General features: G+C 42.7%; 1 protein-coding gene across 1 annotated transcript; it reads left to right on the forward strand.

Moving 5' to 3' along the window:
- The first annotated feature begins 5,238 nt into the window (after positions 1 to 5,238).
- Rnase8 (ribonuclease A family member 8) lies at positions 5,239 to 5,930 on the forward strand. The gene has a single exon (XM_048354877.1). It carries the CDS (start codon positions 5,242 to 5,244, stop codon positions 5,707 to 5,709), a length of 468 nt encoding a protein of 155 aa, XP_048210834.1. The 5' UTR covers positions 5,239 to 5,241; the 3' UTR covers positions 5,710 to 5,930.
- Positions 5,931 to 13,301: the final 7,371 nt, after the last annotated feature.

Below are 13,301 nucleotides of genomic sequence, written 5' to 3' on the forward strand. Positions count from 1 at the left end.
CATTTTCCCCTTCCCAGTAGTTCCCATACCTGGGGCAGGATTGTTTTACAGTTCTGTCCTTCATCTTTTAAGTGTATGGAAACTGTTCAAAGAGGATTCATAGAGGTATTTCACATGTGTATATGAAGTTCTTTAATCATATTGAATCCTTGCTTGCTCTCATTTTCCCTTTCCTCCCTTCTCTCTATTATTCAACATCTTTCAATGAGTTTTACTATTCTATATTTATTTACAGATGCAACATAGTTTAATATTGTTCATTCTCTAACATTCTTTTTTGAAAGTAGCATTTCACTAATCTTTATCTTGAGGTTTAGAATATGCAGCCCAAACAGTACAAGAAACCAGGTAGAGCTTATTCTCCAGTGAGAGAAAATAGATATGATCATATACATACATCCATACATGCATTCACAAACATGTATACATGTATAATTTTTGTTGGCAGTAGGACTTCAGTTCTAGGCCTTGTGCTTGCTAGAAAAAAATCACTCTACCACACTCCCAACCATTTTTGTCTTTTGTTTGTTTATATGGTAGGTTTTTAGGCTTTTACTCTGAATGGTCATGATCCTCCAAATGCTTCCTCTGCAGTAACTAGAAAAATAGACATGAAGCACAATCCTCAACTTTTTTGTGAGATTAAGTATCACCAACATTTATTTATTGGGCTAACATCAAATCACAGTACCTCTATCTCTGCTTTCCAGGGAGCTGGTATTACAGGGGTGAACCACTATGCTTGGCATATGTATTTTTCTTAAAAGAGTTCTATGCCCACTCTTTACTCCCCTAAAAATCCCAAAGAGAAAATACACATACACACACACACACACACACACACACACACACACACACACACACACACACACACACACACGGGCCACTAGTATTTGAGGGTAATAGCAGGAGGACTCTCAGACATTTTCAACTTCCTCTCTTGGGATTTTTGTGTGTCTAAGTGCCAGTCCTGGACTTGAACTTAGGGCCTGGGTACTGTCCCTGAGCTTCTTTTTGCTCAAGGCTAGCATTCTACCACTTGAGCCACAGTGCCACTTGTGGATTTTGTGTGTGTGTGTGTGTGTGTGTGTGATTAATTGAGATATCAGTCTCAAGGGGACCTTCCTACTTGGTCTGGCTTCGAATTGCAATCCTCAGATGTCAACCTTCTGAGTAGCTGGTATTACAGGTGTGAGCCACTTGAGCCCTCTTGAGATTTTCCAATATTAAGTTTACTGCTCCCTCACCTCCATTATATGTTTTGCTCTCCTTCCGATTCAGCTCTATTTTCTAGTTCATTTTTGGTTCTCAAAATCCTCACCGATGCCCAAGCTCAGGACCCTCCACTGTTTTTTATTGCTCCTCAGTAGCTGTGAGACATCAAGGTCATTTCTTTCTATGGCCTTCCATAGCCATAACTAAACTAATATGCATAAAACATAAACTGAGTCTGAGGGCTGGTAGCTCACACCTGTAATTCTAGCTACTCAAGAGCCTGAGACCTGAGGATCACAGTTTGAAACCAGCCTGGACAGGAAAGTCTGTGAGACTCTTATCTCTAATTAACCAGGGAAAAAGCCAGAAATGGAGATGTGACTCAAGTGGTAAAGCACCAGCTTTAAGTGGAAAAAAACCATTCTAGAGCAAGAGGCCTTGAGTTCAAGCCCCAGTACTGGCATCAAAAAAACCAAAACAAAACAAAAAACTGGCCTCGGTGTACAAACCAGTATAAATTCCTGCTTTGGGCACAAGATGGAATGCCACATGTGTACATGGCTTTGGGACTCTTTCAGTAGACAGTCACAAAATTGTATGGTTGAAGATGTCTTAACCAGTGACCTCTGAGTTGATCTAATTCTGCCTTCCTCATTTAACAAGTGAGAAAAATAAGACAGAGAATTTAAACATGTGCCCATGATCATCTGGGTAGTTTAAGTGAGGACTTAAAATTTTTAAGCTAGATGGTTTTGAACTGGACCTTTAATTGATGGTCCCAAATGGATCTTAGACATTTTCCACAACACATAGACTGGCAAGTCAGTCTGCAAATGGGCAGACATCCAGGTTTCAGACAGAAACATACCCATCTAAAAGTCTTCAGTGCCTATGAGAATGACAAGCTTGTATTTCTGCCCTTTACCTGAATATTATATTGTGTCAATCAGATAGGAAAAAATAACACTCAGCGACCTGATGGTCAGCTAGTCAAGCATGTCCCTAGCCATGCCATTGGCTTTTGGGAGATATAAATAAGGACAGTCATCAAGAGCAAATTGTCTTGACCTCCCATCAGTTCAAGAACGGGGAAAATTATTACAGAGGTCCCCTCTGGTGGTACTCCAGGAAGGCCCACAACATCTGGCAGTGCTTTATCTTTGGTAAGTGTCCTCATTCTTTGCTTTTAAGTTGACACCTCCAAAGTTGGTGTCTTTTTGTTGCTTTATTTTGTCTTTTGTGCTTGTTCTCAGGTTTGAACTCAAGGCCTGGACACTGTCCCTTAGCTTTTTTTCCTCAAGGATGTCATGTTACTTGAGCCATAACTCCGTTTCCAGCTTTTTGGTAATTAATTTAGTTAAAGAGTCTCACAGACTTTTTTGCTCAGTCTGGCTTCAAACCATGATACTCAGATCTCTGTGTCCTAAGTAGCTAGGATTATAGGTATGAGTCACTGGTACCCAACCAGAGTTGGGTTTTCTTGGCCAACTAGAGCCTTAAAACCTGTGCTTTCCAGACTTTTCCCCAAAGTGCAAGTAGAGGGAGAGAACTGATTAAAATGCAAGTGTGCCCAACAAGCCTGAGTTCTCACTGAAGTCACCTTCTGTCATGCAACTAACATTTATAAAACAGCCATGTATGTTGTCATAAGAATTTGTTTATTATAACAATGAATAAGAGTTGATTTCCTGCTTCTGATGGCTGTGCTGTGGTTATGTAGACAAGGGTACTTGCAATTAGGAAATAGTCACTTAAGCAGTAAGGAGTAATAGGCATCTGTAACTTGTTCTCAAATAGCTCAAAAATGTCAAAAATTGGAGAATCCAGAATAAATATATAGGGAACTATACTATTTCTGAACTTTTTGTTTGGTCCAGGACAGGGCTTGAACTCAAGTCCTCATGTTTTTGCTCACCTTTTTCCACTCACTGCTAGCACTGAACCACTTGAGTACTGCTACTCCAACTTCGTTTTTCTGATTAGTTAGAGAATCTCTCACATTTTTCTGCCTGGGCTTGCTCAAGTCATGATTCTCCTATCTCAACCTCCTTGATAGCTAGCATTACAACTGTGATTCTCTGATATCAGGCTTGAAATTTCCTTAAATTTGAAATTATTTCGAAATAAAAATCTTTAAAATTAACTGGGCACCAGTGGCACATACCTGTAACCCTAGTTATTCAGGAGGCGGAGATCTAAGCATCGCAGTTTGAAGCCAGCTGGGGCAGGAAAGTCTGTGAGATTCTTATCTCCAAACAAATCACAGAAAAGGCCAGAAGTAGTACTGTTGCTCAGTGGTAGAGTGCTGGCCTTGAACAAAAGAAGCTCAGAGACAGTCCCCAGACCCAGAGTTCAAGCCTCAGGACCAGAAAAAAATAATTAAAATTGTAAAAAAAAAAAAAAATTCTTTGAATTTTTCAACATACTCCATCATGCAGTTTTATTTGCTGCAAAAGGAATGCTATGAATTATTCCCCGAGTTGAGGATGTAGCTCAGTGATAGTGTTTCTCTGTACATGTGAGGCCCTAGGTTCCATTACTACCCGCCCTTCCCACATCATCAGCATCATCAAATAAGTTCCTCTACTGTGCGTGCACACACACACACACACACACACACACACACAGAGAGAGAGAGAGAGAGAGAGAGAGATTAAAGGAAAATTGTTTAAGACAATGTTCACATACCACCTAAAAGCACAGAGAGCACTCAGCATTCCCTGCCTCTCTAGGAAGCCTTTTCTCCCCTCCTCTTGCAGCTGGCACTAGACCAGAAGCAGGTGCAAGTCAGGAAGCTCCCCACCCAACTCTGCCACTCCCTCTGGGTCTGAGGAAGGACACTTGCCCACTCCGGAACTTGAGCTCCTGTATATGTAGAAGTCACAGACTGAGGGGCTCTTCTGGCATATATTGAAAGCCTCTTGTGGCTCTGATGCTGTCATTCCAAGACTTTCCAGTGGGGCAGAATACCAGTCACAGGAATATCCCAACTTACCACACTGCTCTGCCAGCTGGAGCAGTGGTTCTTCACTCAGAGCAATCAGGTTACTTTTGCTGCAGTAAGAAACCAAGCTATAGAATGGAGAAAAATGAGGCCGACTCCTCAACCTCAATCCCAACCCTCCCAGGAACACAAAGCCAGCCTGCGAGAGTTTTGTTTTTGTTTTTGTTTTAATTTTATTGTCAAAGTGCTGTACCGAGGGGCTACAGTTACATACATAAGGCAGTGAGTACATTTCTCATCATACTTGTTAGCCTCTCCCTCATTTTTTTTCTCCCACCTCTCCCCGCCACGTGCCCCTCTCCCATAGACCTTTGACCTACATTTCTTCAGTGATTGTTCTCCTTTCATGATGACATCTCAGAGACTCAAAAAAGAAACAGGAGTGTGGAAAGAAATAGGAGTTTGAGCTACTGAGAGGCCTCCAATAAAACCCTGTACTAGACATTGTGGCTGAATGATGATGGGAAATTTCTTTAATTGTGCTGAGATTCAGATTGTTTATGTTATGTAAGGGGTAATTATGCTCACCTAAGAAAACTATGGTAAGGATTAAACATAAGTATTAAAAGGTTATCTGTTTCCAGGTGCTAGTGGTTCACACCTATAAAACCAACCACTCAGGAGGCTGAAATCTGAGGATCTCAGTTCAAAGCCATCCTGGGCAGGAAACTACATGAGACTCTTACCTTCAATTAACCACCAAAAAGACAGAAGTGGAGCCATGGCTCAAGTGATAGAGCACCAGCCCTGCTAGAAAAAGCTAAGGGACAGTGCCCAAACCCAGCATTCAAGCCCCAGTACTGGCACACACACACACACACACACACACGTACACATACACACACACACATGCACACACACACACATTCTCTGCTTAGACCAAACAATGGTAAATGCAGGTGGTGTTCTGAAAGAACTTGGCTTACAGGCACTGACTTAGGCAATAAGGTTCTTAGGAGGACTAGCCGATCATAATTATCTGCTCATAACCTTCCCTCTGTTCCACTGTCTCCTTAGAAAAAATGGCACCAGCCAAGACAATGTTCCAGTCCTTGCTCCTTCTGCTGCTGGGGCTGTGGGTGGCCAAGGTCCGAGTTAGTGCTAAACCTAGCCACATGACCTCAGCACAGTGGTTTGAAACTCAGCATGTGCAGACCAGCCCTCAAGCATGCAACTCAGCCATGGCCCACATCAACAAGTACACCAAACACTGCAAAAACCTCAACACCTTCCTGCATGAATCTTTCTCCAGTGTAGCCACCACCTGCCAGACGCCCAATATAGCCTGCAAGAATGGCAGGGAGAACTGTCACCAGAGCCAGAAGTCTGTGTCCCTGACCAACTGTGAACTCACATCAGGGAAATATCCAAACTGCAGGTACAGAGAGAAGCATCTGAGTGCACCATACATCGTGGCCTGTGAGCCTCCTCAGCAAAAGGATGATCTGCAGTACTCACTGGTTCCGGTGCACTTCGACAATGTTGTTTGAGACCTGCTTGCCCACTCCCATGCCTGCTCTGAACACTGCTTCAAGGGCATTTCCTCCTCAGAACATGTCACTAATCCTTCCCTTCCTTGCACAAAATCAGCCTCACCTTGCTATTCCGTAGGGGCTTTATGATGCTATGAATGGTGCTGTGGCTTTCTTTGCTTTCTCAGTGTCTGGTACTACCTGGCTCCTCCAGAATCAAGTGCACAGGATCTCAGTGGGGATGACTCCAGGTTTTGTGGGACTGCTGGCTTATGAAATTTTGGAAACTCTTATAGGAATAAAATGTAAAACCACAAATGAAAAATGAATTAGGACCTGGGACAACTCAGAGGAATCTCAGGCAGGGGTGTTATCTAAGAAAGTCAGTCAGGAGAATGTGTGCCAGGCCCTCTGTGTTAGAAAAGGAATGTGTACTGGTTTGAGTAAATCAAAGACTGCAGTTCTTTACCTGCTGTGTTACTGTTTGGAGGGAAGCAGAGGGTTTGTTTGAGATGTCAGCTTTAACAGTCCTGAAGGAAGAGGAAGGGCAGTGCCCTGAGCAGGCTCAGACTGGAAGCTTGGCCTTTACTCTGTTGACGGTCCCCACCCTGACCGCCTTTTTCTGTGCCAGTACTGGGGGCTTCAACTCAGAACTGTGCTTTCTTGCTTAGGTTTTTCCACTCAAGGCTGAAGTAGTCTATCTCTGAGCCACAGCTCCACTTCTGGCTTTTTGGTAGTTAATTGGAGAAAAGCATCTCATAGAGTTCTCTGTTCAGGTTGGCTTTGAACTGCAATCCTCAGATCTCAGCCTCCTAGAATTATGGATGAGAGCTACAGGCACCCAATGGCCAGCTTCTCTGTCCCCTTGACAGCAGTATGGTCCCATTTTCCATGCAGGGGAGAAAGTAGAGGAACACGCTGAGCTCCAGAATTCCAGAAAAGATCTAAAGAATGACTTGTTTATGATCCACACCCGAGTGTATACTTCACTGAGATGACCCAGAAGTGAATTTCCTTTCCTTGGAAATTTTAGAATCAGGACCTACAAAATAATCTTTGTTGGTTTGTTGAAAGGTGTTGTTTTGTTCCAGACAGGGTTTCACTATATAGTCCAGGCTGATCTCAAATTTGCAATCCTTCTGTCTGCATCCAAAATAAATGTATACTAAGATCATTGTTTTACTTTGCTTTCTTGGGCTGGGGAGCATAACCAGGGCCTTGGGCATGCTAACTAATTTTTTATTTCCTGCCGGTCCCAGGGCTTGAACTCAGGGCCGGGGTACTCTCCCTGAGCCTCTTTGTACTCAAGGCTAGTGCTCTACTACTTGAGTCACAGCGCCACTTCTAGATTTTTCTGAGCAGTTTATTGGAGATAAGAGTCTCTTGGACTTTTCTGCACAGGTTGGCTTCTAACTGTGATCCTCAGATCTTAGACTCCTGAGTAGCTAGGATTACTAACTAAAGATTCTTAAACAGTATTTATTTAATTAGCTTCTCTTTACTGGAGAAGAAGCCCCCTACAATCAGTCTGCCTAGATTAATACTTTATTAAAATGTAATACTGTAATACAACAAAATGAATTTTAGGAAATGGTTGGAATATACAAATAAATAAAATGATAAGCCTAAATGTTTTATTACTAAAGTTAACTACTGTTAAATTGCTGTGTCAAATTGCTGTAAAAGTTTGCTTCCTCTCAATTTCTGTACTTGATAGATATTCCCTAGAGAAAAGTATACACAGATTATACATACATACCAACATAGGACAGATACAGCAGGCCATGATGTTTCATGTTTATAATCCCAGCATAGGAAGGGAGAGGCAAGAGGATTTCAAGTTCAAAACCAGCCCAGGCAAAGGTCTCAAAAACAAAATATGAACCGAAAAAGAACTTGGGAGTCATAGTTCAAATAGTAGAGTACTTGCAAGCATGAGGTCCTGGGATGAATCCCCAGAAGCACGTACACACACACACACACACACACACACACACACACACACACACACTTTTTTAGAAATTAAAGTCAGGTACTAGTGGCTCACACTAGCTACTCAGGAGGCTGAGATCTGAGGACTGAGATTTGAAGCCAGCCTGGGGAGGAAAATCTGTGAAACTCTTACCATCAACTAGCCAGCAAAAAGCCAGAGTGAAGCTGTGGATTAAGTGGTAGAGTTCAGCCTTGAGCAAAATAGCTAAAAAACAGCATCCAGGCTCTGCGTTGAAGCCTTAGTACTGGCACAAAAATAATTAAACAAATAAACACAGGCAATACATTTGACACACGTACTCCCCCCACCCACCATGCACGCACAGGGACACTGTCCCACATGTACACATGCACACTCAATAGTCAGGCAGGCCCTCTTCTTCCTCCACCATTTACTGCTTGAGCCATCCTCCCAGACTTCCTTTCCCATATTTTCAAAGAGATTTTCTTACATAGTCATGACTCAGAATAAGCAAAGTTTGTTTATGGAAACATGAAGTGGCAAAGAAAGTATAGAATCCAGAAACTCTAACTCCCAACCACTTCCTAAGCCTTCTAGGGCTTGAGCTGAACTACCCTTCCCCATACCCACAACATCCTCACAGCCTGGGCACACCATGCTCTGCCCATCACTAGCACCCATTGCCTACGCCTGAAATGAGAGAGAAAATGGGAGTCTTCTCACACTCTGGCTTCTTCTCAGAATCATAGGCAGGTCCTCCCTGTGTCTGTACCTTGAATGTGAGGCTTCTCAGGGTCCTATTCTTAGCTCTTTATTCTCTCACTGCATCATGTGTACATATGCACATGTACACACACACATGCCAGTACTAAAGCTTGAATTCAGCACCTTGCTCTCTTGCTTGAGTTTTTTTACTCAAGACTGGTGTTTTACCACTTAAGACACACCTCTGCTTTCTAGCTTTTTGCTGGTTAGTTGGAGCTAAGAGTTTCATGGAGCCAGTTCAGGCTGGCTTTGAATCAAGAACCTCAGATAGCAGCTTCCCAAGTAGTAGGAATACAGGTGTGAGCTACTGGTGCCTGCCTTCCATTTTCTTTTTGCCAAATAGCTCAAAATCTTAATCTGTGTCCAAGGTCTTGAAGGGAACAGTAGTTCAGAATGAGCAGGAGTGAAAGGCACACACCTAGCTTAATGAAGTCACAGATTCATTCTCTTGTTTAGGAGGTGACAAGGAATACACCGAAGTTTATCATCTGACAGAAGAGAACAATTAATTAAATGGATTCCATAACAGTTTTCTTCTCATCACCCTAGGGTCTCATTCACTCTCTGGCCTGAAGTTCACTGCCTCTAGAGGGTTAACCTGTGTTTCATTTATCTGGACTAGCATTAGATCTATAACAGGACTTAGGCAATCTCAGGAGAAAACTATTCAATATCTGTGAGACATATGGCCCCAGAAGCTACAAAGCATGTGGAAAGAATTCAGAATGGAGGGGCTGGGGATATGGCCTAGTGGCAAGAGTGCTTGCCTCGTATACATGAGGCACTGGGTTCAATTCCCCAGCACCACATATACAGAAAATGGCCAGAAGTGGCGCTGTGGCTCAAGTGGCAGAGTGCTAGCCTTGAGCAAAAGGAAGCCAGGGACAGTGCTCAGGCCCTGAGTCCAAACCCTAAGACTGGCCAAAAAAAGAATTCAGAATGGAGTAAAGCCTCAACTAGTCTAATTATATCCAAACAAGTAGTGTAGCAAGCAAGGTAGGAGGTTCTGACTTCCGAGCGTAGGATGAAGCACTAGATGGAGTGTAATTTGAATCTAGAAGCCATGAGTTATAAAACTGGCCTATTCGGAGAGTAATATCACAGTACCCATGAAACAGGGTTCAGGGTGTTTTGGGGAAGGGAGGAAATCCTGAGAAGGGCTGCCCAAAGTCTTGGGACAAAATCTCTACTAGGTGTGCTCTGGGTCACTGAAAACATGTTTCAATGACAGCTCTTGGAAAGAGGCTTCCTGGCCATCTGTGATGACTTCGTTATCTCATAGTGGGTAAGTATACTTTAATGGCTGGCCAAAAATTTTGAATTGAGGACAATAATATTTTTTAAATCAAATCAAATGCACAGTATTAGAACGTTCATTTTAAGGAATTTGTATATACTGAGTGTTTTAGGTATTTTAATATTAAGAGAAATTAGGGCTGAGTGTGTAATTAAATGGTAGAGTGCCTATCTAGCATGTACAAGGTGCTAGGTTCAATCTGACGGGGCAGGGGCGAGGAGAACAGAGAACACATACAGACACAGAGACATGAATGTAATCTATTATAGTTAGAAATTAGACTTGTAATTCTAATTTTAAATGTTCTGGATTTGAAATGAAACTTTCCTTTAAAAGTGTTGGGACATTTAAGAAAACATAGAAATTAAATTACACTATTACAAATTATACTATTTATAAATCATTAGATTTCTAAGAGTTTTAGAGATAGTCTGAACGTTCTAAGAATACTCAGGACTGTTTTGTTGGCGATCCAAAATGACTAGATTACTTTACAAAACCATAAAATAATATAATAGTACATTTATAAAAATATTTTAGTGCTTAAAGAGTTGTACTAACTATACTGACAAATGATACCAACTTTCTTAGTGCTCAAATACAATCCTTTAAGATGGTAATTAGAATTTATTTCTTTGTAAGTTAAACACAAAAGCTTAAAGAAAAACTAAGTTTCTGGGCTAGGAGTATGGCCTAGTGGCAAGCGTGCTTAACTCATATGCATGAAGCCCTGGGTTCGATTCCCCAGCACCACATATATAGAAAACGGCAGAAGCGGCACTGTGGCTCAAGTGGCAGAGTGCTAGCCTTGAGCAAAAGGAAGCCGGGGACAGTGCTCAAGTCCTGAGTCCAAGGCCCAGGACTGGCAAAAACAAACAAAACAGAACAAAGAAAAACTAAGTTTCTGACTTGCAGCATTAACATAGGGAACATAATTTTTTAAAAGCAAATTGGTCCTGTGAAGATTGTGTGTGTGTGTGTGTGTGTGTGTGTGTGTGTGTGTGTGTGTGTGTGTGTTGGGCTTGAACTCAGGGCATAGGTGCTCCTCTTGAGCTTTTCACTCAAGATTGGTACTCTACCACTTGAGCCACAGCTCTATTTCCAGCTTTTTGGTGGTGAGTTGCAAATAAGGGTCTCATGGACTTTCCTTTCTAGGCTGACTTGGAATCATGACTGCAAATCCAAGTTTTCACTTATGTTTCAGAGCCGATTTAGGAAACTGTATTCTCTGATGGTTCCATGTATGTTGATTTTTCTGGGGATTTTAGAAGCAAAGGAGGATGCTCATGATGCAGAAACACCTCCATTCCCTACTCCCCTATAATGCCCTCCCTCCTTTCCCCCGTCCAGTGCAGCTCAGGCTCAAGGGCACATCAATGATACTGATGTCAGGAGACTTGAGCCTTGATCTCTAGCTCTCCTCTTGTCCCTCTGCACTAACTCTGGGCAGGCTATTCTTGGAGTTAGGGACGGTCTTCCATGAAGTTCTGACAGAACTGAACAGGGTTGTTGAGCTTCCCTGAGCCCCTGTGGTATTACAGACAAGTTCAGCAAAGGAAACTCCAAGAATATTTAGAATTCAGAGGCTCTCCTCAGTGAGGACTTTTCCTTCTTGGCCAAGCTTGGAGTTTTGAGACTATACTTTACCAAGAAAAAAGTTCCTTCATAAAATGATTAAGAAACTCATTACTGGGGCTAGGGATATAGCCTAGTGGCAAGAGTGCCTGCCTCGTATACACGAGGCCCTAGGTTCGATTCCCCAGCACCACATATACAGAAAACGGCCAGAAGCAGCGCTGTGGCTCAAGTGGCGGAGTGCTAGCCTTGAGCGGGAAGAAGCCAGGGACAGTGCTCAGGCCCTGAGTCCAAGGCCCAGGACTGGGCAAAAAAAAAAAAAAAAAGAAACTCATTACTGGGGCTGGGAGTATGGCCTAGTGGCAAGAGTGCTTGCCTCCTACACATGAAGCTCTCAGTTCGATTCCCCAGCACCACATATATATGGAAAAACAGCCAGAGGGGGCGCTGTGGCTCAAGTGGCAGAGTGCTAGCCTTGAGCAAGAAGAGGCCAGGGACAGTGCTCAGGCCCTGAGTCCAAGGCCCAGGACTGGCCAAAAAAAAAAAAAAAAAAGAAACTCATTACTAGGATTCTTGTCTGGAAACGTGTGTGTGTGTGTGTCGGTACTATAGCTTGAACTCAAAGCTTTTGCTTGCCTTTTTCTGGTCAAGGCTGGTGTTCTACCACTTGAGCCACATCTCTATTCTTGGCTTTTTTCTGGCTAATTGGAGATAAAAGTCACTCCAGGGCTGGGGATATGGCCTAGTGGCAAGAGAGCTTGCCTCGTATACATGAGGCCCTGGGTTCGATTCCCCAGCACCACATATACAGAAAAAGGCCAGAAGTGGTGCTGTGGCTCAAGTGGCAGAGTGCTAGCCTTGAGCAAAAGGAAGCCAGGGACAGTGCTCAGGCCCTGAGTCCAAGGCCCAGGACTGGCCAAAAAAAACCAAACAAACAAAAACAAAAGTCACTCCAACTTGTCTGCCTGGGTTGACTTTGAACCACAATCCTCAGATCTCTGAATAGCTAGGATAATAGGCTTGAGTCACTAGCACCCAGTATCCCACAGCCTTCTTATCCTAAAATAACTATGTTTTTGTTCCTTGGACAGCACAGCAAACAAGAACATATTCTTTTAAGTCTGACCCCCAAATTTCCCTTGACTAATTTCCCCTACATTAATTTTCCTGTAACTTGGAGCACAAAACTGAAATGTAGAGCCAGCTCCTGCTATTCTCTAGATATACACTGAGCAGCCTAAAGCACTGGTCTACAGAGTATGACAATTGCCACTCTCAATACACAGTAACCAGGCAGTAAACATATGGACACTTCCATCTCCCTTTTCATTAGTAAAACACCATACATAACACTACTTCTAGAACCATACAAGAAATCTCTTGGAAGTGTGTGTGTGTGTGTGTGTGCGCGCGCGTACATGCTGGCATTGGGGCTTGGAATTGGGAAGGGGGCAGTACTAGGGCTTGAACTCAGCCTAAGTGCTGTCCCTTAGCTTTTTCACACAAAGCGCATGCTAAGCTACTTGAGCCATACCTCCACATCTGACTTTTATGTGGTTGACTGGAGGTAAGGGTCTCATGGACTTTCCCAGCTGGGCTGGCTTTGAACCTTAGTCCTTAGATCTCAGCCTGAGTAGCTAGGATTGCAGGTGTGAGCCACTAGCACCTGGTTGAACTTATTTTTAATTATTACTTATTCTAGAACAAGTCTAGGGAAAAAGGCAAATTTTCTTCTTTGATCCACAAGGATATGACCAATCATTCTTAGACACTTTCAGCACTAACTTACAAAAAAAATAAAGTTAACATGCTTTAATTTTATGACAAGGTTTAAGAAAAGCTAACATAGTGTTAAAGTTCTTTTATGGACTTTTACAGCTTTAATAAAGACCTATAACCTCAATCTATGGTAAAGACTCTGGAGGAGGGAAAAACTGGGAGAGATAAGGGAAGGGGTAACATTGTCCAAAAAGAAATGCGTTCTTTACCTGAATCGTGTAACTGTAATAATCCCTCTGT

Source organism: Perognathus longimembris, chromosome 10 (genome assembly GCF_023159225.1).
Source record: "Perognathus longimembris pacificus isolate PPM17 chromosome 10, ASM2315922v1, whole genome shotgun sequence".
NCBI lineage: Eukaryota > Metazoa > Chordata > Mammalia > Rodentia > Heteromyidae > Perognathus > Perognathus longimembris.

Excerpts from the sequence above, each read along its gene's own strand:
- Rnase8 (XM_048354877.1), top strand. The coding sequence starts at position 5,242 with ATGGCACCAGCCAAGACAATGTTCCAGTCCTTGCTCCTTCTGCTGCTG.